We start from the raw sequence: 27,589 nt of genomic DNA, 5'->3' as shown, positions 1-27,589 counted from the left end.
CAGTCTCTGTATCTAATAATTGCCAACGTGAATGACCTAAAAAAAAATCACCATTTCACCATTGTTCTTATCTAACCTTAATTTTGCGCCAAGCGTGAGAAATATACTACATCAAGTCTGAATTCATATCTTCTGTAACCCTCTGAAATTGGAAGCTATTGGGGGGCACTTATGTACAGTCATAGCTGCTTTTTCGTCCCACACTTGCCGCAGCGGGTTGATATCATTCCCTGGAGAAATCTATGATTTTTCATCCATCTAATAGTTAGTTATCCTAATTGTTTAAGCATCATCCAGAATGACTATCCGGATAAGAAACGCCACAGTGCCTTTAAATGAGCGTTTAAGAAGGGCTATGCCTACTATCTATGTAACCAAGGCAACTCTGAATCGCATCTTTATGGTATCCATTAAACATTTCTTATTCCCAACAACTATAGAGATACCATGCCATTACCCAATGAATTGTAATCTTTGTTATTGTCTCGGACAACATTCACTAGGCTTGCAACTATAGACTTTATGCTGCTATGTCAGCATATATGCTTATGCACATTAGAAACTAAATATTGCTATATGGTGCAGCGACGTCACGTTCTTGAACCTACCTAATCAAAGCCAGAGTGATGACAAACACGAAAACTCTGTGTTGCAATCAATCCTGCTGTGAAAACCTTGACAGTGTTCACGGTGCACAGGGGAAATGGGGAATAGGGCAGGAGAAGCTATACCAGCTACACGCACGTAGCCTACTAAGGAGCGTACATATTCGATTAGATATATATTCAACGTCTCATCTAGATGCCACACTATTCATTCTCTCCTCTGGGATAGAGGATTCGGGGGTTGACACCATTGTGCTTAGCCAAGGCGCTAGGGAGGAATCGGTCCGAATACCACTTCTTCAACAAATCCATTAATAAACATACCCAGCACCTTCAACACAATGAGATAGGCTCCCCTATATATCAGAACCAATCCTATCTATCTGCACTCAGTATGACAAGTATGGATCATTTATTCTTTGTTTTAAGTAGAGGAATCAACCCCCTTAGCCAAGGCCAGCGGCATCTATGTGTCGATCAACCTGACCAGACGCATGGGAATATACATGGGTGAGTCTCAAACGTCGGCTCATGTTCAGGGCCTGTCGAGAATGGACGATAACGTGCATCGGGCAGTCCGACCAACAGATGGAAAAGGGGCAGGATGGAATGGAAGTTAGTTCCGGCTACAGTTCAAGAAGGATGTATTACGCACCACGGAGTCGGATCATCGGCTCAGTATCCAGGACAACCAACCCTAAATTGGTACGACTGGTCTAAATTATCAGGAGTGACGGTGACCGGGATCAATCTACATAAGCATTATATACTTGTCTTGTCGTCTAAGTAGGTGGGATATATTAAATAGGCCCATCCTGACAGCCCCAAGCGACAAAGCTAGGTGCAACATTCTATTTATAACCTGTATTCAAGCGACAGAACGTGAAACATCGACCACGAGCCAAATTGCAGCCCACGGACCATCGGCGTCTAAGTATGATCCGAATCGGGGAATTCGAGCTGACTCGAAAACCCGAAAGCTTGGCGCCAAGCTCCGGTATGGGTAAACGGATTTGGCCCCAGCGGATCGCGCGTTGTTCCTGCATAATTACAGTCTGCACCAGGGACTGGCTGGCTGCCGTGGATGATTCTAGCTCGAGTGTATGTTGGGAATACGAGTCTATCAGGCACTCGCTGTTTCATGGTAACGCTGACAATGTTTACTGTCCATCAGAGCAAGGATTAGGGGGTCTCAAGACTCCGTATGTCCTTCAGGGGTGAGCCCGTCCACGGATGAATATTGGACACATTCAATGTTGACAAACCAACCGGACGTCGAGCAGCTGCGGCAGCGGCATCACGGAGGGTCCGGAATAGGGGGTCTTGACACTCGCCCCCATACAATGGCATTGATGCTTGTTTCATCCGGGCGACTTACATAACTAGAAAACTTATAAGACGCTGAAAACTCCATGATGAATCAATTCAACCTAAATAACCACAGTTCTTGATTTGAAAACATTCTTTCTCTCACACTACCACAATGCATATCAAGCAGCCCATCGCAGCAGCGCTCCTCTTCGCCTCCGGCACCGTGGCCCGCGAGGCCCCCGCCAGCGTGAAAGCCTTCTACTCGTCCGTGAAGAATGGCGGAGACTGCACAGGCGATGACCTCCTACAGGGCGGGTTCTATGATACTGACGAGGGCCCGACCGAATACGGCTACTGCAAGAAGAACCTGAGCAAGGGATTCTACCTCAAGGGGCCCGGCAACGAGCTCGTGAACATGGATATCGACTGCGATGGCGAGCAGACCCACGGTGATGGACGTTGTGGCAGCTCCAAGGACACTCAGGGCCAGACAGCCTTCAAGGATGAGGTGTCCAAGTACGGTATTAGCGATCTGAATGCGTACGTCCACCCGTACGTGGTTCTCGGCAATGAAGGCGACTACTCTCCTACATTTGACCCCCGCGAGCATGGCATCGAGCCCCTCAGTATCGTGGCGGTTGTATGCAACAACAAGCTCATCTACGGTATCTGGGGTGACACCAACGGTGACGACGGACAGCCTTTGGTCGGTGAGGCCAGCTTGGCCACGGCAACTGCTTGCTTTGGCACGGAGATGAACGGCGACAATGGTCACGATGAGAAGGACGTCCTTTATATTGCTTTCCCCGGTCCGGAGGCTGTCCCTGGAAATGTTGCCAAGTGGGATGCCGAAAGCTACGAGGAGTTCGAGGAGAGCATTACTGAGCTGGGTGATAATCTCATCCTTGGACTTGGGAAGGGCTTTGTCACTAACTCCACCGCACATGTCCGCCGTTACCGCCATTAAGTGACGAGAGGAGATCCACCTGAATTTAACTGATTGGCGATGTATTCAAAATTTGGGTTGACCTATTCTGATTTGTTGTATTTATAATCGCGTCTTATTTTTATTTTCTTATTTTTGATTGGTTTCGGAGGAATGCTAAACCTGACATTTCAAGACCGTTGCTGTATCAGTAGCATGGATTTATTCTCCCACTTTTATTGCTTGTCTTGAAAAGACCCAGCAGGGAGAGGTCTCAACACTTCTAGGCTGGCGTCACGTGTTTCGCAAATCAGCCTGGCCAGTCAGTTACCACTATCTGGCTCCGGACTTGAACTAGCTAGCATTAAGCATATTTAAGCGTCCCTACAGTGATTTCATCTGATTTATTAATCATTGTCATGAACTGAGTATCCCAATCCGGCAATTGTTACGTTAACTAGGTTAACGTAACCGGTAAGTGCGCGCCGCACCTCCGGAATCCATATAAAATGACACTTTCTGAGACTCCAATATCTCAACAATAAAGCATCTAGAGGGCCTTAAATTTAATGTACAGTATAGTGTAATAATGTATTTATATATAAGCAGAGAGGTTTCAATAATGGATATATCTTCAGACGCGGTAAATTGCACGTGTATTTTTTATTTTCTTAGTACTATTTAAAGTTATGAAAATATAAAGACACTCTTTTGAAATCCATATACATGTTATTATCTTATGAAGATGATTCTATATCTATTGGTGCCATGGTGGTTGAGATATTAAAGTCACAAAAAGTGCGATTTTATTTGGAATACAAAGATGTGTTAGATATACCACTAGACCAGAAAAAGCGCTGTTACAATTTACACATAATAATGGTATATCTGCTTTATCTGACAAGATGCGGCGCTCGCTTGCATGCAGTCGTTGTGGTGGTGGTGGTGGCTACGTTACTCATCTGGTGCCTTACATAATCTGATGGTCATCACAGCATCAAGACTGACAATCCAACCAATGATGAATTGTGTGGGCATCCAGAAACTCAGCTTTCAGTTTGCGAGCGCTGGAAAGAGGAATCTAGACGCTTCTTACGAGGGCAAGATCACAGCCAGCTAGCCAATCCAAGATATGCGGCCGTCGGCATACGTCACCCATCGGCCAGCCAGCGACGATCCTCCCGCACTTTAGATTTAGTGTAAGGGGAAGTGGCTCATGCTTGCGTGGATTGCATGAACTTGACCCACTGAGACGGGGATAAATACAAATAGTAATCCCTTCGTCTGAATGATTCAATTCCCTGCCTGACCATCACCAGAACCATGCAGTAGTCTTCATGGCGGTCTTTCGCCCTCGTCGTCCGCCGGGACGTCGACGCATTCCCTGGACATGGTCCGTCCTGGGTCTCCTCGTGATGCTGTACCTTTGCTTTCGCCGGAATCCCGCCCCTGACTCGTACCGACTAGACTGTACTCCAGATGATCCGTCGTGTTGTCCCAATCTCCACGGTATGGAAGACATACTGGTGATTTTGAAAACAGGCGTGACCGAGGCGCATGAGAAGGTCCCCACGCATCTGAAGACCACGCTTCGCTGCGTCCCGAATTACGTCATCTTCTCCGATTACGAAGAGGAAATTGACGGCGTACGCGTCCACGACGTCCTGCGCGGTCTCTCCAATGAAGTAATCTGGTCGAATCCTGAATTCAACGTCTACCAGCGCGTGCGACAGGCGGGCCGACCGGGTCTAACGGTGGAGGATCTCAATCCCGACGTGAACTCAGTGTTCGGTAAACCGAATAACCCCGGGTGGAAGTTGGATAAGTGGAAGTTTCTTCCGATGATTGACGAAGCGCTGAAGGTTAACCACAAGGTGAAGTGGTACGTGTTCATGGAGGCGGATACATACTTTGTTTGGCCGAATCTGGTCGCCTGGTTGGCGCAGTTGGATCCTCTTCGGCCGTATTATCTCGGAAACCAGATGCAGATTCTGGATGTGTTGTTCGCGCACGGCGGGTCGGGGTTCGTGTTGTCGCGACCAGCGATGGAGCGAGCGTCCGCATTGCGACAGAAGGATGTCGCACGGTGGGATGAAGTCACCAGGGGACATTGGGCGGGAGACTGCGCACTGGGTCAATTGCTCCGGGAGGCAGGGGTCGGTCTTCTCTGGGCCTGGCCGGCGCTGCAGATCGGGCCCCCAGAGGAAATGGATTATTTCTCAGAGGGATACTCCAAAATCCCGTGGTGTTATGCCCCCGTTACATTCCATCATCTGACGCCTGACGAGGTGGAAGATCTCTGGCATTTGGATCGCGGATGGTTCAGTGCCGGTCACAAACATCTCTTGTATCGCGACGTGTTTATGCAGGTCATCCGGCCACAATTGACAGGGACCCGGTCCGACTGGGATAACAAGATAGACCCAAAGAGTTCCATCTCAAGCCTCACTCGCACGATACTAGAGTGTCGACATAGATGCCTGTATGACCCGGAGTGCGTGCAGTACGCATTTCAGTCCGACACGTGTTGGATCTCGTCGGTAGCGAAGTTGGGCATTGCATCTGCTGGCATCAGTTCGGGTTGGATCCCGGAGAGAATCGATGTCTTGGTAGAGGATATGGGATCTTGTCCACAGGCGCAGTGGGTGGTTTGATATGCTATTCATGTATATAGGAATATAGAATGACTAATTATAGATGTTGCTTGGACAACATACACTTCGTATTCGCCTATTAGTCATGCTCTTAAGATTTCAGCAACGATGACTCAAGGCTCCATCCTTGCAGGAACAACCTATCAGACAACAATCCGAACAAAAACAAATAAAGAAACCATGCATCTGATTACCGAGTAATATGACGGATCCAAGTCCCTGCTGGATCCCCCACTATCCAGGGTTTATAATCCGTCTCATCCACATTGTGTAGTGTAGTATAGTAATACTCATCGACTGTAGCAATGTCCCTTGTGCAGACTCTTCACTACGAACTGGGGACTCCATCAGAATCCCCTCCTGCGCCCAATCCCCCGGTGGATGTGCCACTTCAGACGACGCCAGATGATGGACAACCGGTGTTTGAGCGCGCTCCCTTGACGGTGGTCAATAAGCCTCGTCGAGTGATCATCACGGCGTTGATTATTCTCGCCAATGTTGCCCAGGTATGCTACCTCTCGTTTACTGTCCATTGTATTATATCTGATAAATATAGATGACAGTCAACTTCGCCGGCATCGCCGGAGGCAGCGAAATCACCAAATCAATGGGTATTAAAGACTCTTATGCCTCGTGGATCGCAGCAAGTTATGCGTATATCACCCCTCCCCATAAAACATCCTAATATCATAATATAATCAATACTGAGTACTGAATACTGAATACTGATAATAGATTAACCCAAGGAACATTCGTCCTAATGAGCGGCCGAGTCGGTGATGTCTACGGCCATCGAAACCTCCTTCTAGGCGGAGGCATCTGGCTGGCCCTGTGCACGTTAATCTGCGCCTTTTGCGACAATTTCTTCGCATTTGTGTGCATGCGTGCGTTGTCCGGTGTGGGCGGCGCCGCGATTATGCCTAATGCCGTGGCTATGATTGCGTCCACGAATCCCCCCGGAAGAGCGCGCAATCTCAGTCTGGGGCTTTTTGGGGCATCGGCGCCGTTAGGAGGGTATATCGGGGCGTTGTTTCTAGGGGCGTTTTTGGTAAGGACGGAATGGAAGTGGTTTTTTGTTTTTATGTATGTCTCTTTCTCCGGATATTTGTTGATGTAGACGGATACTAATGCTAGTGAAGAGCATGTTTAACGGGCCTGACGTTTGTCTCGCTCTGGATATTAACGACGAAGGAATCGCCACTTGATCGAAGTGGAAAGATTGATTGGATTGGATCGTTTCTGGGGACGAGTTCGCTGATTCTGTTTAATTTCGTCTGGAAGTATGTCAGCTTGCCCAACACACGTGCCGAAACTAACTAGAGCAGTCAAGCGCCCAGCGTCGGCTGGTCAACGCCTTATGAGATCGCACTTTTACTTGTCTCTGTATTACTATTCGCGTCGTTCCTCCTCTGGGAACGAAGCACACCACATCCCATCATGCCACTTGATATATTCAAAGCGCCATGCTTTCTAACACTTTTATTCGTAGTCCTCCTAAACTACATGGCTGTCGGTACCTTGATCTGGTACCAGGTACTCTGGCTCCAGGAGATCTGGTAATGGACTCCGCTACAGTTCGCAGTCGGATGGACACCATTCGTAATCTGCGGGATGGGGGCGGCTTGTCTAGCAGCATGGCTGATCCCGCGTGTTGCTGCACAGTGGATTCTAGCCATTGGAACGGTGACGATTCTCGTCTCGAGTGTACTCATGGCCACGGTTCCTATGCATCAGACTTACTGGGCGCAGATCTTCCCCTCCGTCGTACTGTTCGCGTTCTGTCCGGATCTGGTCTACACGGCTGGTCAGATCATCGCGAGTAACTCCGTTCGGAGGCATCAGCAGGGTATTGCCGGGTCGATTATCGGGACGTTGAATCTTTACGGGAATAGTTTGGGACTGGGGTTTGCGTCGACAATTGAGGTGCAGATTGCGAAGAGCTCGGGGAGTAGAGTCATGGGGTATCGAGCTGCGTTGTATTTTGGGGTTGGAATTAGTGCTGTTGCGCTCTTGCTGGACATCTTCTTCGTGCGTATGGTCAAGGATGAACGTGAGGGATGGGATGAGGATGAGCAGTTGGCTGACGAGGTGGAATTGGCAGAGGCAACAGGTGCACGATTGCCTGGTGCTGTTGAGCGGGCTTAGAAACTATACTGGTCCATCGACAAGTGCTATCTGTATTCGCTTACTATAGAATAGAACATACGTCAATATCATGACCGCACTGTTCTCTATCCATATAGGACAGATGGAATATATCGAATTATACCATGCTTTTTTATGAACAAAACCAACTCTACCGGAATCAGATTAAAATCAACCAGACGGAGACCCAAAAACCTCCATATGAATCCGATCTGGATTAACACCCAAATCCTCAAGACTCTGACTCTGAGCTTTCATGAACGGCTGCGGTCCACAAATATAATAATCCGCATTAGGAATCACAGCCTGACGCTTAATCTTACCCAAATCCACCCTCCCCGTATAATCATAATCCACACCTTGCGTATCATCTCCCGAGGCATCCTCATAGAACACAAGACGACTAACAGACGGATTCTCCGCGACGATGCGTAGCAGGTCATTCTTCATAGCATGAACACGACCATTCCTCGCCGCATGGATGAACACGACTCTTCGCGACGACCCCTGCTGACTGACGATGGTCTTCAACATAGACATCATTGGTGTTAGGCCCACTCCGCCACTGATCAGCACCACAGGCGTGGTATTATTGATATCCAACACGAAATCTCCGAACGGCATACTGACATCTAACTCCGTACCTTCCGGTAAGTCCTCGTGAAGCACGTTGGATACTCGTCCGGCTGGTTTCGAACCCGACGCGAATTGCCTCTTCACCGAGATCCGGAAGTGGTTCCGACTCGGCGCGTCGGACAGACTGTACTGTCGTGGTTGGTAAGAGCCCAGTTCAGACAGATAGCAGCGCACACTGATAAACTGTCCAGGCCGGTACGGCGGTAAGATATCATGATCCACAGGAGCAAGATGAAAAGAGATAATTTCATCACTCTCGGGAACCTTTTTAGCGATGTAGAATTTACGCCATCCCGTCCAACCACCAGGAGTCTTTATAGCCTCTTTGTAGAGCCCGTCCTCGAAATTAATGAAAATATCCGCTAGTTGCTGATAAGCTACAGACCAGGCCTCAAGTACCTGCTCATTAACCGCAGGGCCCAGGACATCTTTTATTGCCTTGAGCAGATGCTCGCCAACAATGGGATACTGATCCGGCATGACGCCCAAACTGGCATGTTTGTGTCCAATACGAGACACCACTGTGGCCAGGGCCTCCGGGTGGTCGATATTCATAGCGTATGCCCATACGGCGTGGGCCAGCGCCGCAGGCTGCTCGCCGGTGTCTTGGTGGGCGGTGTTGAAGATGTTTTTCAGTTCCGGGTGAGCCGCGAGCATCTGCTTGTAGAACAGGGATGTGATTGTGATTCCGTGTTCCTGGAGAGCGGGGATCGTGGACTTCACGATCTCTTTTTGCTGCGTGGTGAGGCCTTTTCTTGATGTGGAGACATAGTTCCTACGTGCTAGCGAGGTAAGGAGGACTCGTCGGAGAGCGGTCTGAGAGGTCATTTTGATAGTTCAATTGGGCTACTTGCTGGAAGATTGGAAATTATTGTGGTGGATAGGTTCGAAGTGTTGGATAGTACTTCGGTGACCTGTAAAGACCGTGACGTCACCAGGTTCGTTCTCCGGGTTCGTTCTCCACAATTAAAGCAAAAATTGTATTTATAGAACCTTATCTGTGTGAAGTTATTACTGATCATGTTGATTTTAAGGTAATGTGAATATACTGTACAGAAACTAGAACTAGCCGTTAAAAATTTTTACAGTTTGGCAGATCTCGTACAGAATTATATAGCCTGTCCGTAAGCCATGGATAAACAAATTATGAAAGTATGCTTTATAGCCTTTACTGATTTCGAGGAGATTAGTTTTGGACGAAATATCTTAAACGTATTCCCTCTTTCAGCTTTACACATCTCGTCCGCTTCGAGGGCAAGAGCAGCCGGACATTTCTACTACAGGATATTTTGACATATGGTACCCGAACAAAGACCAGCTGTCGTTAAACAGTTTATTATATGACCTTTTCATGCAAAGCTATCATGCAATCAATGGAAGTACAGGCTGCCACAGCACTACTTTACTCACTTGCCACAGATTATGGTAAATAGTGGGCTGTAGCTAGCTCTTATAGACGGGGGATCAAGAGATATCAATGTCCACATGTCACTGTCTCTTTGTCTAGATCAATTCAAATTAAATCAAATTAATGCAAAAGCTCTATTAACCTGTTGCAGCCCAACTTTGAAGCTTTTAGCTATGCAGGTGCTTCACCAATGAAGCAAGAACTCGGTGCTCAGTACATGCAGTGAGCATTCATCCGTGATGCGAAATACTCACTGAACAAGCCCCTGAGTACCCTCATTAAAATGGGGGGGTCCGGAAGAGGAAAGCTATAGTCAGTCTAGAAAAACTGGTACATATAAGTACATAAATAAAGGAGCCTCAAGGACTGAACCCATAGAACCTACAGAATAGGCTACATACAGAAAGTGATCGTCAAGAAGGAAAGAAAGAGGGAAAGGACATGTAATGTGGCTCTTCGAGGGCGAATGGGGCCAACAGGGCGAATAGGGACGGACCATAGGCTGGAGAAGTCAAACGGCCCCAGCCCTTTACAAGTCAAGCGCTAATAACTAAGTTGGAATAAGACATGGAGTTACTAAATGATGACCAAGTGGGCACTAACTAATTACAAAACTTCGCAATATCCAAGTGCCTGACAGATTTTAATAAACAGCCCGCATTTTTATTACGACATAATATTGTATATTTATGGTTGTAAAGTTAGAGTGGTTTTGAGGTTTTGCAATCCTACAGGGTTATGTATTAGGCTGGGACTTAGACTCACTGGTATCCTAATGATACCGTCGTATCTCATTCCTTCGCGGACGCGAGTCCTTCCCCCAGTGGCCTGATTCTTTGTCTGCTTCGATGGGCAAGGTACTTAAAGTGCCGTCTTGCCTCTATTCTTGATGTTTCACACCATATTCAACCTTTTAATGTAAACAACTCCCTGTACACTATGCCAACACCCCGACTTTTTGATCAATGTCCGGCATTTCCTTCTGCCCTCCCTGTTATTCCGCTGCCGATAGTGTCATTCCAAAAACTGCAAAATAACAGCTTTGTGGAGGCCGGGAAACTGTACGAAGCATGTCAACAATGGGGATTCTTCTTGCTGGATTTGAGAAATTCAGACGATGGCGCAACCCTTCTGCAGGATGCTGAAAAGATGTTTGAATTAACGGAGGAAACCTTCCATCTGGACAAGGAAACGCTGGATCAGTACGCCTACAACGCTCCCAAGGACCTAACAGGGTAAACCTGACTGGAGGCTGACCATTCCGATTATTCACTGACAGAAAACCAGGTACAAACGAATGGGAAAACTGAAAACTGATGACGGCAAGATGGACTTTATGGAGCTATACTCTATTAACCAGGATGATATGCTGGGCCGGTGTCACCCTCGCAAAAATCCTGGTCCAATTGAAGCCAGGCGAAAAGAGATAGCAGAGTTTATCCAACATTCAAATAAGGTACTGGGGGTGATCCTGAACCATTTAGACATTCGACTTGGTCTTAAGCTTGGTACCCTCGGGTCGTTAAGCCCACTAAACCAGGACTCAGAGACTTCTGTGCGCCTATTACACAGCCAGCAACAGTCAAACCCTCAGTACGATCGAATTACTCTGGGCGGTCACACTGATATCGGGACGATGACTCTCCTGTTTAATATTGTGGGCGGATTGCAGATCCTTCCCGCTGGTAGTGATAACAGGATGGATAACTGGAAGTATATAAAACCCGAGCTTGGTTGTGCCCTGGTAAACGTGGGAGATACCCTGGTGGAGTGGACGGGTGGACTATTGCGCAGTTCGTTGCATCGGGTGATGACGGCTCCTGGAGAACAGGCATTGGTGCCACGCCAAAGTGTGGCATACTTGGTCCGGCCCCGGCAAAATGCGTCTATGTGTCGACTTAAGAGCAGCGTGATTCCTACCTTAACCGAAGGGGAAAAAGATGAAAAATGGTCAGTGAATGAGTGGGCTGCATGGAGAACCAAACAGATCATGCTTGGGGAGTTAAAACCACAGACAATTGGCGGGAAGCCATTAATCCCACTTTAGTATAGGATTGATATTATGTCTTTATTTAGGGGGATCCATACCAGCGAAATCTACGCACAGATGTAATACATGATTGCATAACTTAACAAAGACAGTAAAATTACTACTGTATAAGGGGATAAGTAATGATCTGCGTTTTATGTGCCTAACGTGCGGGGTTCACACCACCGAGTACTTCAACCCTCTTCATGTATTCTAGGTGCGATAGTTAACCATCCAAGCAAGTATGGTAGTTATCTATCAATGATATATCGTTCCCCATATTAAGCGATTGGTTGCGTGAAGCTGTTCGATGAGCTTACTGCCTTCTTCCCCTTTGAGTCACATCATAAGGATTACTCTATATCTTGGCTGGCATGACTACTAGCCTACGCTATTAACCACTATCGTCCATCTAAGCCAACCTCAATAAACCTGGATATTTCGTCCAATACCTCAGAAGGCCAGGCCCATAACTCTTCTCCGTTCCCCTGTCCAACCTCCAATGGCGCATGGCACCACGCACTACATCCCACACCTTATCAAGCGGCACATAAATGAAGATCCGTCGGCGAGGTAGTCCCTCAGCTATCTACATCTTCAACGCTGTTTCTCTGTTTTGTGCATTGTGTCCTCTCATTCATCTACTGCTGCATTTCGCTTCCAACCTTTTTCCTGATCTAACTAGGATGGATAGCAGTCAAAAAGTGTTATAATCTTAATGCAACTACTAGTACTACTAGTGATAAAGCACTAACGAGTCGATGTGGTAACCAAGTTCCTTAGTAGTAAATAACTTGTACTAAACGCGAAGAACTAAAATAAACTATTATATGTGGGGTTAGTAACGAACCGAATAGTGCGCTATGATGCGAAAGGGTCTATATAGAAGGGAAGATAGGACTATGTTTATTGCAGAACTAATCGCTGGTCTTTAAAAGTTCAGGCCCGCGGGTGCGAATATAAACACTTCGCACCTAATTAAGCATCTTAGCTAAGGATCTAACTATCGTGCTTCTGAACGCTCCTAACACAAACCATCTAAGTATATAAAATAAGTAATCTTTATATCTTCATCCCTATCCTATCCTTCGCTATGTTATATCCTGTCCCGGATAGGATGGGTCGTGACGTATCCTGCAGTTCAAAATGGATGCATCATGCCATGCAACGTACAATAGTCGCCGGCAATCGCGTTTGTTAAATCAAACATCGAAATCGTTATGTTTCTGCGGCGACAGCAGCCCACCCGAACTTCACGCGCTGCCAATTAATAACGAGTCAGGCGTGGAAGCCATTTTTCGGCTCTTTAGCCAAGCCGTGGCATTCTGGGAACGCCTCAAGACATGCCGACCTTGTTTGGAAGCCCACACACACCGCGTACTTGATATGATTGAGAATGTGACTGGGTTTCTAAGCAATAATGTCACTGATACGGCCGTCAACTCGGTTCTGGCGCCTGAGATGCATAGCCGGAGCAGCAGCAGCAGTAGTAGTATTAGGAGCGCGCCGCAAAACTTCGCACAACCTCGTGTGCCCGTTGTGGCTCCTTCCAGCTCCTCCCTGGCTGCAGCCCTTGAGAATCTCCCTCCCATGGCTCTCGGACGGTTTACTCTTGACAGTCAACAAGGAGCCACCCTGATACGCTTTATATATCGTCGAATGTTACGCCAAATAGCTTTAATATTGGATGAGATGCAGCAGATGGAACATAATCAGCATATTCGATGGGAAAGAGAGCTGGGAAACTACCTGATACCAGTGTTGCAACTACTGGAGACTATTAAAAAATAGGGTACTATTAAATAACGAAACACAAATATAATGTAGAGATATATAAATAATAGATTTAATAATTCGACCTTTAGCTATTATAATCTTGATCGCGCTGTTATAGCTATATTAATATATTAAGACGGAAAAAAATGGGGGTGTATATTTTAGATTTTAAGTAATTTTACATATATAAACTAACAAGTGTACTAGTAGTACTTAACAACGTTGTTTCGCTAGAACATGAAATCTATTGTCACTCTTAATGCTTGGGCACTTGAAAAAGGTAAGCTTAAAAATAAATTAATAGTCCTATATAGGCACAAAATAGTCTATACTATTTTTAATAATGCGACTAAAGTCCGGTAGGACCAAGTTTGGCGCCGTTTTTAAGAACCACAGGGTTGCTTGAGTACATAACACCAACCATGCGTGCCCACTTATCCTTGCTGGGGTTTCTCCAAGCGTGAGCAGTAGCGCGCTGGATAAGCATGTCACCCGGCTTCTGGATACGCTTCTCGCCAGATTCGAGTGTTACTTCGATCTCGCCCGCGACCTGGATAACAACATCGAAGCTGATGGTGCGGTGGAAAGGACTGCCGTTACCAGGAGGGGTGTCGATGTACCACATCATACCACGGCCGTCAGGGAGGGTAACAGGAGGCACGCTGGCATTCTCCAGGTACTTAATGTAGTTGGTAAGATCGGTGCCATCGAGCGTGTTGGGAGTCTTGTCGGTGATATAGCCCAGACGGAACAAGGAACCTCCGAGATCCTGCTTAACTGCAAGACTTTCGTCCAGCGTTGTATTAAAGTACGAGATGCCGGTCTCGAGATTAGTGTCGGTAATAACACGCTGGGGGCTAGGAAGTGGCTCCGGAGTCGACATGGCTGCAATGCAACTGACTGCAAGGAAGGTAAATAAAATTAGTTGTTTAAATACCATTTTATTTTCTTTGCTTTTTTTTAGGAGGAGTTCTAGAAACATGCTAGATATTGTATATTGTCTTATGCGTGTCTTGGAACTCACATTTTGTTGTATTTTTATACCAGGACTGTTCAGCCGCAAGAATTTAGTTTAGTTTGGCGAGACTAAGAATAAGCCAGATTTAACAAGGGGGGATAAGTCGAAACAGTTAGGGCCGAAATAAAAAGAGACCGAGGCTTAAGAGAGAAGCGCAACAAGAACAAGGCTCGTAAGAATGATGTTGGGAAGAAAGCAACTTATAAAAGTAGCGCACGAGGCTGAGGATTGGAAGCTTGGGAAAAAAAATAGCAAGAGAGTAAAGAAGGGCAAAAATCAGAGGCAGGATTATTAGCGGGATTGCTCTCTCTAACTAGGTTAAGACAAAGCCTCGCAAATTCTTGTTTAACATGGAAATAAAAGGCATTATCAAAGGCTTAAAGGATAAGGGCGGGGTAGGCGCAGCCCCGAAATTAACAGCCAATGCCTACTGTTGGGAGAACCGTTTGATTTGCCATGGCCTGCATCAGGACGCGCGGAAGGGAACGAGCTAACCTTCTCACAAACCCAAGCCGATTGGCTCTGGCCCTCCCCCCGTTCATCCGTGCGCGGCCGGAGGACATGATTAGGCTGTAGCGTCGCATTTTGACAGCAGATTCGGCCCTCGGTGCCGTCCTTCCCTGCCCACTTGCCGGGGTCCGGCGCTAGCTTGCAAGTCCACTGGCAGGGCCATCTCGCATACCCCGCACGCCATCGCAGCTTCGAGGATCGCTTTCTTGCATCATTTGTCGCTGAGAATCCTGGGCCTCGAGTCATGAGACTCAACTAAGGCTTGATGTAGGCCTTGCGTAAAGCTCCCAACGCTGTGCCTGGGCTCTAAAGTTTTGTTTCTTTTTTATCGCCCTCTAACTAACTCGTGGAGGCCACGTTCTAAACGTGCCATGCGGTGGCCCGGGCGCGAAAGATCATTTAGGGCTGGATATAAGATACCAAGCCATCTCTATGAGCTCTGGCTGACTACTCTCTTAGGAATTGAATTCAGTACGGCGTGAAGCTATTTAATAAGCTTACTACCTTTTTCCCCTTTAAATTATATTATAAGGGTTACTTTATATCTTGGCTGGCATAAATACTAGGCCTATGCTATTAACCACCATTATTATTATTTAAGCTAACCTTAATAAACCTGGCTATTTTGTCCAATACCTTAGAAGGCCAGGCCCATAACTCTTCTCTATTCCCCTGTTTAACCTTTAATAGTGTATAGCACCACGCACTATATCCTATATCTTATTAACCGGCATATAAATAAAGATCTGTCAGTAAGATAGTCCCTTAGCTATTTATATTTTCAACACTGTTTCTCTTTGTTTTGTGCCTTGTATCCTTTTATTCAGCTACTGCTGCATTTCGCTTCCAACCTTTTTCCTGATCTGACTAGGATGGATATTGGTCAAAAAGTGTTGTAATCTTAGTGCTGCTACTAGTACTACTAGTATTATACTGTTGCTATTCTTCTTGCTGCAAATTGGGAGGGGGAGTAAGACCAAGCATTCCGACATGCAGGGGGGAGCAAAAGAACAAAGAAACGGACAAATACGACTGCAGGGGTTCTAGGTCACAAGTACCCGGTTTGGTAATTACCATCCGAGGATTATAATCCAGCCGATCCTTCAACTATCTCTCCAAGCTGTCTGTCTCCTTCAGTGTCGCCTCATCTGTTTCCTAAGCCTGAGCTTCCAGAATTTCCACCCTCAAACGTGTCTGGCCACAGCTGTTCCCTTCCAAAGACACATTTACACATTTACCGCGGCTACTATTCCTGCGCTGACAGCTAAGGTTGTGTCAGAAATACCACTACACTACAAAATGTAGCGCTGTTACTATTTGTGCGTAATAGCCGTATATCTGTCTAGATATTCTGACAGGTTGTCATTGTGACAGCAGTTCAGCAGGCATAGGACTAGAGCTCTGCAGAGTCCTCTACGAGGCTGGAGCGACAGTGTACGTGGCCGCGTGTAATGAGAGTGAAGCAGAGGCTGTTATTAGGAGCGTTTTATCACAGAAGAAGTCTTCAGTAGGCCTCCAGTTTCTGCCACTGGACAACTAAGCACTATTAAGACATTCGTGGATGCGTTTCTTGCTGCAGAATCCTGGCAATATCTACACATATACATTTAACAAAGCCCCGCCTCTGACTATCTGGCTGTCTAAGCCACTGTATTACACACTCATTAAGGGGCCGCGGACAATGCTCTGAGCCGGTCTGTCGCCGGATCTGACGGTGCAGGAAGGGGGGACGGTCTGAAATCCACTTTGGGCGATGGCATCCGAGCCCGCGCCCTCAGCTTCTGGATGCCATGAAGGATGTCGAGGGTGGTAGGAAGGGGAGTGTGAGAAAAAGATTCAGGATTTCCGTAAAGGCTGTATCTAATTGGCTTTTATTTTTCGTTCTTTACAGGCATGACTTTGTAGAACTCGCCCTATTTAGTTGAATCACCCCAATTGAGCCGTATATTGATAATAATAGCGCCATATATGTAGAAGCACAACGACCACTCCCTTTGGCACTCCCGGCCTCGTGGGATACACCGTCGGAATCGCTCCCGGATTACTGAACGAGACCATATTAGGCCCAATGTGCACCACTTCCCCATAATTCCTATGAACATCTTGCAGGGTCAAATGCGCCCGTGTAGTCGGAACCCAGCTCATCTGATGTAGATCCGTAGGAGAAACAGGAAACGGATCAAGAATGTGCCGTAGTCACCACCAGGTGCAACTAAGCTGGAGAGCGACAACGGCAACAGTCGCCGCCGCGATCCAACCGGCCAGGCTGGGAATAGCAGGGAGCCGATACAGAAATGTTTGCAATTCCATTATTCCGAGTGGCATATGTCGAGATGAACGGCTCAATTGCGGCGGTGTTTAACAGTCGTGCATGAACTCTGCAGCCCTGAGTGGCCGACTCACTCGGGGTTTTACTCGGGGCAAGTCAAATTCTCTACATCAGCCAGATCAAATAGTATCTAGCCAACTCAGGGCTTCTAAATTGAAATATCGACATGAATATATCGCTGGTCTCAACCCAATCTGTTAAGCAACCACATCGGAGCAGCCATGTCCATCACCGTTGAACGATTCATGTTCCAGTCTCTGGAACCCGAGAGCTCCGCCTCAGAGACTCTGCCCTACTGGTGGCTGACTAGCGGACGCGACCTCTCTCGCATGCTCCAGGAAGCCCAATACCCCGAGGATACACAGCGCCAGTTTCTCCTTTTTTCAGGGACACCATCTGCCCGCAGTTAGGAGGCCGTTCCGAGGCCGATTCACTCCGCAGCGGTGTTGGTTGGGACGGCAACCCCTTCGAATATGGCTTTGAGCTCAAGAGCTCGGGCAAGGACCAAGCGGTTCGGTTTGTCGTAGACGTCAGCCCACTGCGACCGGCCGACGACACCAATCCTCTCGACATCAAGAACTTTGAAGTCGTCCTTGATGCGTTATCAAAGAAGACACCCGGGTTCGACGACACTTGGTACACATCACTCCGGAAGTGGTTCGTGCACTCCCATCGCTCGACGGCTGAACAGAAGGATCTGGTCGCGCAGGCGGGATACCAGATGCCCATGATACTCGGGTTCGATATTGGTTGTCATCTTCCAATCCCAGACGCCATCCCGGTCATGGCGAAGGTCTATTTCCCACCCTGTTTCACTGCGGTTGCAGAGGGAATCACGCGCTGGGAGGCTGTCCGACGCGGCGTGTGTCAACTGCCGAATATTGAATCTCATCCGAATATCCTTCGTTCCCTAGATCTCATTCAGGAATACCTAGACACGTAGAGAATATGAAAACGGTCCCCGCTATCTTGCAACCGACTTTGTCACCACCGAGAAGGCACGGCTGAAGATCTACATGCGACATCCAGCTGAGTCATTCGATGATATCTGGGATTACTACACGCTGGGAGGGAGGATTTCGGACTTGGATGAAGACAAGGAAAAATTCCGCGAGCTCGTCTCTCACCTCGTACAATCCGGATCCTACCCCGGCACAGGACGGTGACAAACCGCATTATACTGCAGTGCAGAGAAAAATGACAGCGCTTTACTTCTCCCTGTCCACAGATAACCCCACGCCAGCGCCGAAGATCTGCTTCTATCCGGCGAACTTTGCGGCTAACGATGAGGTGATTGGCCAGGGCATAGATGAGTGGTTGCAAAAGTATGGGTGGAATGAAGGGGGAAAGCCGATGAAGGAAAGAGTCCGCAGTGTCTTGTAAGTGGCCAACGTAATTTCCCCTTCAGCTTTCCTCCGTCGGTGACATGGACTAAAGCAGGTAAAACCAGCACTCACCGTAACCTATCCGACAATAAGGGTATATTCACTTTCCTGGGAATTGGGAGAAAAGAGGATCCAACGAAGAAAGATTTTAGCATGCAGGTTTATGTGACTGGGGAATTGTATACGACGCCACGAATTTAGGAGTGATGAAATTCTTTGATTTTTATGTAGAGAGGATAATAGCAGTCTGGTTGAAAGTACTCCATGTACATACTTCGGACAAGGATGACTGACTCGGCTGTTTCCAGACAATGAGGCGGCTATGGAGACGGTGAGGAAGATTCACGAGCTGAACGCCCGGGACAAGGTTTTGTCATCCTGGGACATGATCAATCGCTCAGATCCAGGATGCCGATGTTTCCGAATAAGGTAAATGGCAGGAGGGAAATGAAGCTTCGTTCGGACACGAGATGGGTTTTTTGTAAGGATTTGGAGAACGATGTCTTCTGATTTAAAATTATATATACGTACAATACTATAATGCTGATTGATTTATCCATCTCATATGTGCAACCGTAGAAACTCAGATCCCTCCCTAACCACATTCTGTACATCCTTCCGTTTCTGATACTCGTGATACATATCGAAGAGATGCAGCACACCGTCTACAATGCGTAGTTGACTTCCAATTCCCTTTTTGCGGAGTGCCTCGTATGTCCGCTGCGCTTGTTCCTAGGGGTTAAGATCATCTTCCCTGAGATGAATAATAAAAGTTGGGTTAGTGTATGCACCTTGACGGATCTGAGCTAGTGAATTTACAATGGCGATTTCTGCTTTTAGTGGGCAACTGCGGTTCCTCTCTACGACGCTTATCGCGTCTACGGAGAAGAATATGCAGTGCCCGTCCGTGCCAGTTTATATACAGCGCTAGCCGACTGCGCGGATCGCTAAATACCATTCAACCTCCTACCGCTCGTTTCGCAGGCGAGACATTATACCGTGTGAGAGCTTTCTCATGCACAGCAGCCCAGATACTTTCGTCAAGCTCATAGGTTGTTGTGCTTTGAGACCCTTCTGGGATATTTGGCTGCAGCCGGAAATCACCCACATAGTCCAGAGGACAGGGCGGAGGGGTGAGTCTCGGAAGATCAAGGACAGCGTATCAGCGGAGCCAGACAGGCAGTCAGCCAACTTGTGACCAGTCGTGTAGAACAGCTTTATCTCAGAGGCGTGCTTAGGCAAACTATCTAGCAGGATGCTGTGTAGACTCGACGCTGGTGTAGAGAGGGTCGGCGTGATGGAGCGCTGAAACCGGCCGTCCTCCTTTTGAGTGATCAGTCGCGTATCCTCGAGAATCTTGTACAATTGAGGAATTAGCTTCCGCTGGCTGTCGACTTGCGGTATAATGGGTACGTAATCCCCTGACGCAGTATTCTCCAGAACACAGCCCAGCGTCGTAAAGGCATCTACTACATACTGTACAATGACCTCGGATTGGATAAAGTAGGGTTCACAGTAGAACCAAGCAAAACCTGTCATTTTGGTGTGTTTCTTATATACCGGCTTCGCATCGTCGGTGTGGCCATTGGTGGATGCCAGAAAGGGCGGACGAGTTGGATCTTTAAACTTCCCTTGTGTCTGGGAAAGTTGACACAAAAAATGTATTTTGAGAGGTAGTTACTACCTTGGAATTGTACTGACGTAATGGGGGCCTCAAAGCGCTTCTGGATCTCAAACAGAAACTGAGTGACGAGTAGCGAGTTAATCTCAAGTTCTCCAAGGCTGGAGGTAGGTCCTATCTCTTCCATACTAATCTCCATGATATTGCTCAACAGTTCTCGAAGTTGTTGGAGCGTGTTGTTATCATTGGGGTTTTCCGAACGCTGGGCAATCTGGGTATTGTCTCCCGGTGGGGAAGTAGTTTCCAACGAGCTCTCATCCTCTTCCTCGGTTGGGGGGATGGCGAGACGGGTCTCATACCCTGAGCCTGCCAGGAGCTCCATATCATCCTTACCCCTATCCATAACGGAAGCGGTATGGCTAAGTCGAGTCAGGCTGCAGGCCAGCGGCTTAAACGGCACGCTGCGGAATGTCGCCCTCATGATAGCCGCCACAAGGATCTTCGAGGAATCATAAATGAAGATATCGTTAGTCAAGCTTCCCTTGGATATATTTTCATGGTGCGAATAAACTGTCCAGTTCTGCAAGCCCACCTTGGAACCCACGACCGATGGAGTAAGGATCACCTAGTCCACAGCAGTGCACATAAAGACCTCATCATCCCGACGAGGAGACGGACAATTGACATGTATCCCAGCAACCTGAAGAAAATTATCCAGATCAATGGGTCCACAAAAGGTGATTTTTCTGCTGAACAGTTGGGCACCGACGGGAGATCCACGAACCCTCCGCCTCATTCCCCAATGTGGATAGCGATTTCACCCACAGTAGTAAGGAGCATAGTTGACTACCTCTCCAAAAAAGTCAGTAGAAAATACCGCCAGTTATACTCGTCGCAGCGGGAGAGTGGATAATACTATCCATGCTCGAGCTCCGGGCGACCTTTTGAAGGAGCTTCAACCGTGTTTCGGCAACGATGTCTCCTGGAGATACCAAGCCAACACGGCCCTTTCCGTGTTCTGCTTGGTCAAAAGAAGACGTGCCGAAGATAGTGAAATCCCGGATTCCGAGTGTTACCGGGATCAGGCAGACAAATAGATCTGCTCCAAGGCCCAGAGGGGAAGAGATTGAGAGACGCTCAGCGTGAGGGGAGAAGTGGGAGTTATCAAATTTGCTGGAGAGTAGTAATGAACTCTGGGCTGCAAATTCAATGTACATGGAGGCAGGGTAAGACTTTGGCCAGCGACAGGGTGTCCTCGAGTCACTAAGTCAAAGGTGGCGTTCGAGGTATCAACAAAGAACAAAGATTCCCCCTTAGGCCCCCCGCTCTTGACCATAGTCACCAAGCTGGGTCTTGAACTTAAGGCAGGCTGTACGGGTGATAGCTCCGAGGCTTACTTGTATTGAAGCCAATGCTGGGTGCGTTCGAACTAGTAATGAGGGAGGTTGGTGTGCGCAGAATGGCTGTCTTCATGGAAAGGCCAAAACCTGGCCCCGACTCCTGCCATCCACAGCTGGCAGGTTACATTCGCCAAGTTTGCGTTGCATCTGTGGTCCCCAATTCAATTAGCAAGAATGTGCGGCTTGCCTGACTGGGTCAAAATATGATGAGCCATATCAATGATCCGGGAAGCAGATCCGACTTCAAGCCACACGGCAGATGGCAGACGGGTCGCGATGCGTTTCACGGTATCGTAGAAGTATACAGGCTGTGTGGTATGTTCGACAATTGCCTTGCCTGTGAACGAGGTCCAGCTAGTGCTGGAGGAACATGTCTCGACTGGGATGCCTAGTGGTCGGATCGTGATAGGCTGGGCCATGTCCTAGAAATCTTTGAGGATCGCACCTCCAACGTACGAGTGGTAAGCATGCGTGTTTCTGAGCCAAATTGTTTAAACAAGTGGCATTTCTACCTCAGCCGATCGATGGACTTCACATCGCCGGCAAGCACAGAGCAACACCGACCGTTATAGCAGGCCACATCCACGCGACATTAGCTGTCGAGTTGATTCGATTTACCATCTCCTTTACATCAGCCGGATCAGACTCGACCTAGAGTATCACTCCGCACTCTGGACCCCATTTATCACAGATCAGGCACGCCCGACCAGCAACAGGCCAGAACTGTCTTCCTGGGAGAATGAATCTGCAACACATAGGGCAGATAGTTGACCGAAGCTGTGACCGATGAGAGTGTCCGCCTCGAGCCCGGAGTCGAGCCATGATTTGGCCGAGGATACCTGCATTGACAAAAGCATACAGTGGAGGGCAACGATGTCGTCGCCTGGTTCACTGGAGAATATGTTACTTAGGATACTAGGCAAGCCAAGATATCTGCATACAGCTTCGCATTATTGATCCTACAAACTGAGGGTCAACAAAAAGACAAATTTAATCCTAGTAAGAGGAATCTACAACACACGAGGTGATGACAGAAGGTGTGGTTAGTATCATATAATTCTCGCGATACTGTCACTATACACGCCGTCTGGCCACCAAATGCCAAACCCACAGGGCGCTTCGAAGTGCATGTTATGGCAGCTTCGATATTATTGGCGTTCAGTCGGTCAAGGGTTGAGTTTAAGCCAGCAATGTCTCCGGCGTTAAAAGCTGCCTGGTATTTAAATAAAGGATTTTGTCGCCGCGGGAGAGAGTGCGCAACATCACCTAGCAGGATATTTGCTGTGAGGACGAAACTTTTATTAAGCTCTTCTAGGTATAATTGTAAGCTCGCTGCAGACTTGGCAGACAGTACAATGGGTAAGCTGTCATAGCGTGAGTTTGCGGAAACAAATCTAATATCACTGCTCGGTCTGAAGGTGACTGACAGCGCGCTGAGATATCAGTTGCTCGATCCGACGCGGCATTAGTGGCATCTTCCGCATCAATGAGAAGACCAATACAAGCCGCGAGACGAATACTATTCACAACATACCGCTCAAACCCGGAACGATATTGTTACGATTGGAGGACACAACCGCAGCGGACAGAAATCCAATACGAAAGCCCTGGAGGATAAGCACCGACGGCATAATACGAAGCCAGTTCACCACTTATAACGCGAGCATCAATGGTGCCAACAGGACGCTACTCTTGAGACTGTGAATCTGGAATTGCTTCGCCCCGCTCGAACCTTGCTAGGGTCCCTAGCTGGTCAACACTGTACCGTCATCGCGAGAGAGAGGCGTGCTCGCCACAAATCCCTCCACATGGATCGGACAACGCCTCAGAAAGACCAGTCGAGAGTTATTTCGAATGTATAATTGCAAACACATGAGGCTGTCGGAGGTCCACTGGATTTGGATCAGTTGGGGCCAAACAGCACGAGCTGAGTGAAGCCAGCCATAGCGGATGCTGATAAAGAAGATGATAATAATAATGATAATAATGATCTGACTCGACGGATCTATGTCTGGATGCGTCTATAGCCATGATTTTTATTATTATTAAGAGTGACCATGGAAGCATAGGATAGGACACCCAGTGTCTGAGTGGGAACAGAACTTCACCCAACCCCGAGTAGAAAGGAAACGAGGAATAATCCCTGTCGGAGTTACAACTTCCCAATCCTAGTAAAATCCGCCTATCTCCGTAAGGGCTTGGGCGGCCTTACGTTTTATAAATTCAGGCTATTTATCCTCTGACGATTACGATCGTATAATCATCTGTAATCTATCTTCAATCAATCATGGCCTCCAAGAAACTCACCTGGCTCATCACCGGCTGCTCCTCCGGCTTTGGCCTCTCCCTCACACGCGCCGCCCAGGCTGGTGGCCATAAGGTCATTGCCACCTCCCGCAACCCTTCTCGCACCCCCGATCTGGTCGCCGAGATCGAGAGTAAGGGGGGGAAATGGGTCCAGCTGGATGTTGATAGCACCAGGAGCGGCGATGTGATTACGGAGCTCGAGAAGAGCGGGGAACAGATCGATGTCCTTGTCAACAACGCCGGGGGCTCTATCTATGCGCCCATCGAGACCAGCACCGAGGAGGAGATTCGCGCCCAGATGGAGACCATGTACTTTGGTCCGCTGCGCCTGATCCGCGCAGTTCTGCCTCACATGCGCCAACGCCAGTCCGGTGTGATTGTTAACATGAGCAGTGGTGCCTCACTCGATGGGATTCCAACGATGGGAGTCTATGGAGGTGCTAAGGCTGGTCTGGACGGTATGTGAGATCCTTCGCTAACATACAGTATTTTTGTGGATTATTTGTAAGTAGGTAACGATGGCAATATAGCTCTCACCAAGATCCTCGCCAAGGAGGTTGCTCCCTTCAACATCCGCACCTTGACAGTCATTCTGGGGACTTTTAACACCAACATGCCCAACTCGGTCGTCCTAGGCAAGACCCCTCTCCCCGACGACTACAAGGGTACCTTCACCGAGCAGGTTCAGGGGCTTCTTTTGAGCGGGAAGATCAAACCAAACGGTGACAAAGACAAGGCTATGCAAGCCCTGTACCAAGTTGTGGTTGGCGAAGGCGTGGGTGAGGGAAACGAGGCGGAGAAATTGTTGCCTTTGGGAAGTGATATGACTCCTCGCCTGAAGGGAACCCAAGACTATCTCGGCCACGCCCTGGAGGTGTTTGGTTCCGTGACCAACAATGTCGATGTGGATAAATAGACTCGTTCTTATTCTCAGATGGGACACTCGACTATGTTATTATTTCTAAGCAAGTTCTGCCTCAATAATCCCCTACATGGCCAATGGAGATCTCCAGCTCCTAGCGAGTTTGTATCGCTCTGACTGCAGCAACTCCAAGTGCACCTCCGTTCGTTCCATTCCGGCTACCATAACCATCATAACCAGATCATACGCGGTGGTATGCGGATGAGCCAGCGCACGGGGTGTGATATGATCGTGAATCAGGAGTGTGCTATATCCCGGTGTCAGGGCCTCTCTCTGCATCGCGAGGATCTTGCGCGCTGGCTCATCGGACCGACCAGTCATGAAGTACGCCATGCATGTAGTAGACCCGGAGCCCCTTGACCGGCTGCTGAGTGAAGAAGTCATAGCCTAACTTGTTCATCGGGTCTGGGCATTTGGACAACCCGACGACTTCGGGACGACCTGCGGATACGACTGACTGGCAGTTCCTAATGTCCCTGGAGGAATTGTTCCATATCGTACCCGACGATACCGCCATCAACACAAGCTCATGCGGGAAGATATCCAGCCACCCGGCCTGGTTGGCCATGACGCCTCCCATGACGTACTTGAAAGATTCACCCTCGCGAGAATGGGCTTCGTAGTAGAGAAACATATTGCCTTTCCAGTCCTTGGTATACTGGAATACCCCATTAGCCGGGTCGAGAGGAACTTTGTACGTTGTTTGGGCTAAGTATTCTGGCATGTTAAAGAAGCATGGCAACGTAGCGTCGTATCTGATTAACTGTTTAGATGAAACATTGACTCTAAGAATTTGGGAAACAAGGTACTTACAAATGATTGATCCATTCTCCAAATATAGGCTTTAGTAGTGATTTGGTGAAAGGGGTCGGCTTGAAAACACTAATCAATGGCTCGTGGAGCATATGATTCGACGCGAGATGGTGGGCGAGACGTTCTACATACTCTAGTAAGCATTGGAGACTTGTTCCTGGTAGCCTCCAAGATATGCCAACCCAGCAGAGTGGCCTCACACGGCACGAGTTTGGCCAATTCATCTGCATTCATTGCATGGTTTTCCGCCGCATCCTACCTTCAAACAGCGAGGTCTTTGCACACCAACGCTGCTCCCAGAGCTGGCTATCCCACAAATTTAGTCCAAAACTGATGTATTCTGAAGCAAAGAAGAGATACACATACCTGCTCGATCGCTACACAGTCGAGCTGTGTCTCCCATGGAGTCTCCAGTCATGCCACCGTGGCACATGCCTCCAGGAGAGCCCCGCTCCTCTGGACTTCATTCTCCAAGGAGGCGGGAGTAACCCCGTTGAGGACGCTGACGATTCCGAATGGCTATTCACTGTGCTGACACTACGCTTGTCCTTCGTATATTTACCTAGCCGACGCACAGGAGCATCTCCGTCGCTTGTGTGGACTAGGATGTAAAGCAGAAGCATTCGCATGTGATACTGGAGATATTTCCTCTGTCGAGTCCGTACAGCAGCTCTGTAAAGAACAGGGATGGAAGATCCGTGGTGTTGTCCAATGCACCATGGTACTGCGTGACAGCACGTTTGAAAACACGACACACCAGAAATGGACCGAATCGATCCAGCCCAAGATCTACGGAAGCTGGAATCTGCACCTGGTGTGTGGAAGTCAGCCACTGGACTTCTTCATCATGCTCTCGTCCGTGTCGGGTGGTATTGGCAACCCGGCCCAGGGTAACTACACCGCAGGCGACTCCTACCAGGATGGACGCGCTATATCGACGACAGCGCGGGCTGCCGGGTACGGCGCTTGCCGTCGGCGCAGTGATGGACGTGTGTGCCTTCGCTGACAACTCGTATTTTGAGAACTTCCTCGACAAATTCGAGCATTTGGTTGCGTTCACCGTCAAGATCGAAGAAGTGATGATTATCTTCTTACAGACGTTGATGAAGGGGAAGACGGAAGACGGCGTCACAGTGCCGCCTCTTTTGGCAATGGGTTTCACGGAGCAACTCAAGCGTGACGGCAACATCACCAGTCTCTGGCCCAAGGACCGCAAGTTCGACCACCGCGTCGAGTTTCCCGAGAACGGTGATGGTGAATCCAGCGGTGATAAGGTCCGCACCGCTAATCTGTTGGCGCAGGTAGCGGATCTTGACGAGGCAGGCAAGGTGGTCGAGGAGGCACTGAAGACCAATTTAGCGAATGAGATGACCGCTTCTCCAGAGGATGTAGACGCGGATAAGCCACTGCACTCGTATGGTGTGGATAGTTTGAAGGCAGTCGAGGTGCGCAATTGGCTGTTCCGTGAGCTCAAGTGTGATATCTCGGTGTTTGACATCCTGAGTCCGATACCACTAGCCAAGTTGAGTGTGAACATCGCTGAGAAAAGCAAGTGTCTGCCGGATAGCCTGAAGCGGATAGACCCTTTGGAGTAGGCAAATTCCAGTTCAATGGTCTGTATTTGGTTAATAATTGTCTTAATAGACGGATGCCAGTTGGAACAAGAAAATAAATGTGCCGAATTGCTAGTTAGCCCTAATCCTCCGTAAAAATTCCTCTTAGGGCGGCATATAAAGAGCAGCACAATCCCCGTCCTTCCCGCCCTCGTCTTTTGTTCTTTATTCCTCTTCTGTGT

At 48.3% G+C, this 27,589-nt stretch overlaps 14 protein-coding genes across 14 annotated transcripts; 9 read left to right on the top strand and 5 right to left on the bottom strand.

The window, feature by feature from the left end:
• Window positions 1-2,088: 2,088 nt before the first annotated feature.
• Window positions 2,089-2,883, top strand: ATNIH1004_011425 (glycoside hydrolase family 75 protein; the record flags this gene model as incomplete). Its single annotated transcript, XM_033575987.1, has 1 exon — window positions 2,089-2,883. One exon carries the CDS (start codon window positions 2,089-2,091, stop codon window positions 2,881-2,883), a length of 795 nt encoding a protein of 264 aa, XP_033421842.1.
• Window positions 2,884-4,178: 1,295 nt separating this feature from the next.
• ATNIH1004_011424 (glycosyltransferase family 31 protein) lies at window positions 4,179-5,495 on the top strand (the record flags this gene model as incomplete). The annotated part of the gene is made up of 1 exon (XM_033575986.1): window positions 4,179-5,495. One exon carries the CDS (start codon window positions 4,179-4,181, stop codon window positions 5,493-5,495), a length of 1,317 nt encoding a protein of 438 aa, XP_033421841.1.
• Window positions 5,496-5,800: 305 nt separating this feature from the next.
• On the top strand, window positions 5,801-7,640 carry ATNIH1004_011423 (uncharacterized protein; the record flags this gene model as incomplete). Its single annotated transcript, XM_033575985.1, has 6 exons — window positions 5,801-6,001; window positions 6,052-6,149; window positions 6,231-6,578; window positions 6,635-6,775; window positions 6,821-7,028; window positions 7,071-7,640. 6 exons carry the CDS (start codon window positions 5,801-5,803, stop codon window positions 7,638-7,640), a joined length of 1,566 nt encoding a protein of 521 aa, XP_033421840.1.
• Window positions 7,641-7,811: 171 nt separating this feature from the next.
• On the bottom strand, window positions 7,812-9,104 carry ATNIH1004_011422 (uncharacterized protein; the record flags this gene model as incomplete). Its single annotated transcript, XM_033575984.1, has 1 exon — window positions 7,812-9,104. One exon carries the CDS (start codon window positions 9,102-9,104, stop codon window positions 7,812-7,814), a length of 1,293 nt encoding a protein of 430 aa, XP_033421839.1.
• Window positions 9,105-10,623: 1,519 nt separating this feature from the next.
• ATNIH1004_011421 (uncharacterized protein) lies at window positions 10,624-11,731 on the top strand (the record flags this gene model as incomplete). Its single annotated transcript, XM_033575983.1, has 2 exons — window positions 10,624-10,919; window positions 10,972-11,731. The coding sequence occupies 2 exons, from the start codon at window positions 10,624-10,626 to the stop codon at window positions 11,729-11,731; spliced, it is 1,056 nt and encodes a 351-aa protein (XP_033421838.1).
• Window positions 11,732-12,859: 1,128 nt separating this feature from the next.
• On the top strand, window positions 12,860-13,504 carry ATNIH1004_011420 (uncharacterized protein; the record flags this gene model as incomplete). The annotated part of the gene is made up of 1 exon (XM_033575982.1): window positions 12,860-13,504. The coding sequence occupies one exon, from the start codon at window positions 12,860-12,862 to the stop codon at window positions 13,502-13,504; it is 645 nt and encodes a 214-aa protein (XP_033421837.1).
• A 334-nt stretch (window positions 13,505-13,838) lies between these two features.
• On the bottom strand, window positions 13,839-14,372 carry ATNIH1004_011419 (cupin domain-containing protein; the record flags this gene model as incomplete). The annotated part of the gene is made up of 1 exon (XM_033575981.1): window positions 13,839-14,372. One exon carries the CDS (start codon window positions 14,370-14,372, stop codon window positions 13,839-13,841), a length of 534 nt encoding a protein of 177 aa, XP_033421836.1.
• Window positions 14,373-17,567: 3,195 nt separating this feature from the next.
• ATNIH1004_011418 (uncharacterized protein) lies at window positions 17,568-18,512 on the top strand (the record flags this gene model as incomplete). The annotated part of the gene is made up of 3 exons (XM_033575980.1): window positions 17,568-17,716; window positions 17,788-18,208; window positions 18,282-18,512. The coding sequence occupies 3 exons, from the start codon at window positions 17,568-17,570 to the stop codon at window positions 18,510-18,512; spliced, it is 801 nt and encodes a 266-aa protein (XP_033421835.1).
• A 31-nt stretch (window positions 18,513-18,543) lies between these two features.
• Window positions 18,544-18,790, top strand: ATNIH1004_011417 (uncharacterized protein; the record flags this gene model as incomplete). The annotated part of the gene is made up of 2 exons (XM_033575979.1): window positions 18,544-18,725; window positions 18,784-18,790. The coding sequence occupies 2 exons, from the start codon at window positions 18,544-18,546 to the stop codon at window positions 18,788-18,790; spliced, it is 189 nt and encodes a 62-aa protein (XP_033421834.1).
• Window positions 18,791-19,697: 907 nt separating this feature from the next.
• Window positions 19,698-21,569, bottom strand: ATNIH1004_011416 (uncharacterized protein; the record flags this gene model as incomplete). Its single annotated transcript, XM_033575978.1, has 4 exons — window positions 19,698-20,369; window positions 20,429-20,977; window positions 21,031-21,143; window positions 21,230-21,569. The coding sequence occupies 4 exons, from the start codon at window positions 21,567-21,569 to the stop codon at window positions 19,698-19,700; spliced, it is 1,674 nt and encodes a 557-aa protein (XP_033421833.1).
• A 344-nt stretch (window positions 21,570-21,913) lies between these two features.
• ATNIH1004_011415 (uncharacterized protein) lies at window positions 21,914-22,597 on the bottom strand (the record flags this gene model as incomplete). Its single annotated transcript, XM_033575977.1, has 3 exons — window positions 21,914-22,174; window positions 22,317-22,403; window positions 22,460-22,597. 3 exons carry the CDS (start codon window positions 22,595-22,597, stop codon window positions 21,914-21,916), a joined length of 486 nt encoding a protein of 161 aa, XP_033421832.1.
• Window positions 22,598-24,039: 1,442 nt separating this feature from the next.
• On the top strand, window positions 24,040-24,975 carry ATNIH1004_011414 (SDR family oxidoreductase; the record flags this gene model as incomplete). Its single annotated transcript, XM_033575976.1, has 2 exons — window positions 24,040-24,517; window positions 24,590-24,975. 2 exons carry the CDS (start codon window positions 24,040-24,042, stop codon window positions 24,973-24,975), a joined length of 864 nt encoding a protein of 287 aa, XP_033421831.1.
• A 72-nt stretch (window positions 24,976-25,047) lies between these two features.
• ATNIH1004_011413 (uncharacterized protein) lies at window positions 25,048-25,705 on the bottom strand (the record flags this gene model as incomplete). The annotated part of the gene is made up of 2 exons (XM_033575975.1): window positions 25,048-25,228; window positions 25,296-25,705. 2 exons carry the CDS (start codon window positions 25,703-25,705, stop codon window positions 25,048-25,050), a joined length of 591 nt encoding a protein of 196 aa, XP_033421830.1.
• Window positions 25,706-25,968: 263 nt separating this feature from the next.
• ATNIH1004_011412 (beta-ketoacyl reductase) lies at window positions 25,969-27,389 on the top strand (the record flags this gene model as incomplete). Its single annotated transcript, XM_033575974.1, has 3 exons — window positions 25,969-26,278; window positions 26,361-26,785; window positions 26,817-27,389. 3 exons carry the CDS (start codon window positions 25,969-25,971, stop codon window positions 27,387-27,389), a joined length of 1,308 nt encoding a protein of 435 aa, XP_033421829.1.
• Window positions 27,390-27,589: the final 200 nt, after the last annotated feature.

Source organism: Aspergillus tanneri (assembly GCF_003426965.1).
Source record: "Aspergillus tanneri strain NIH1004 chromosome Unknown AapTan_8_pilon_pilon_pilon, whole genome shotgun sequence".
NCBI classification, from domain to species: domain Eukaryota; kingdom Fungi; phylum Ascomycota; class Eurotiomycetes; order Eurotiales; family Aspergillaceae; genus Aspergillus; species Aspergillus tanneri.
Note: the sequence above shows the minus strand (reverse complement) of the source record. Positions and strands in the feature narration are given on the sequence as shown.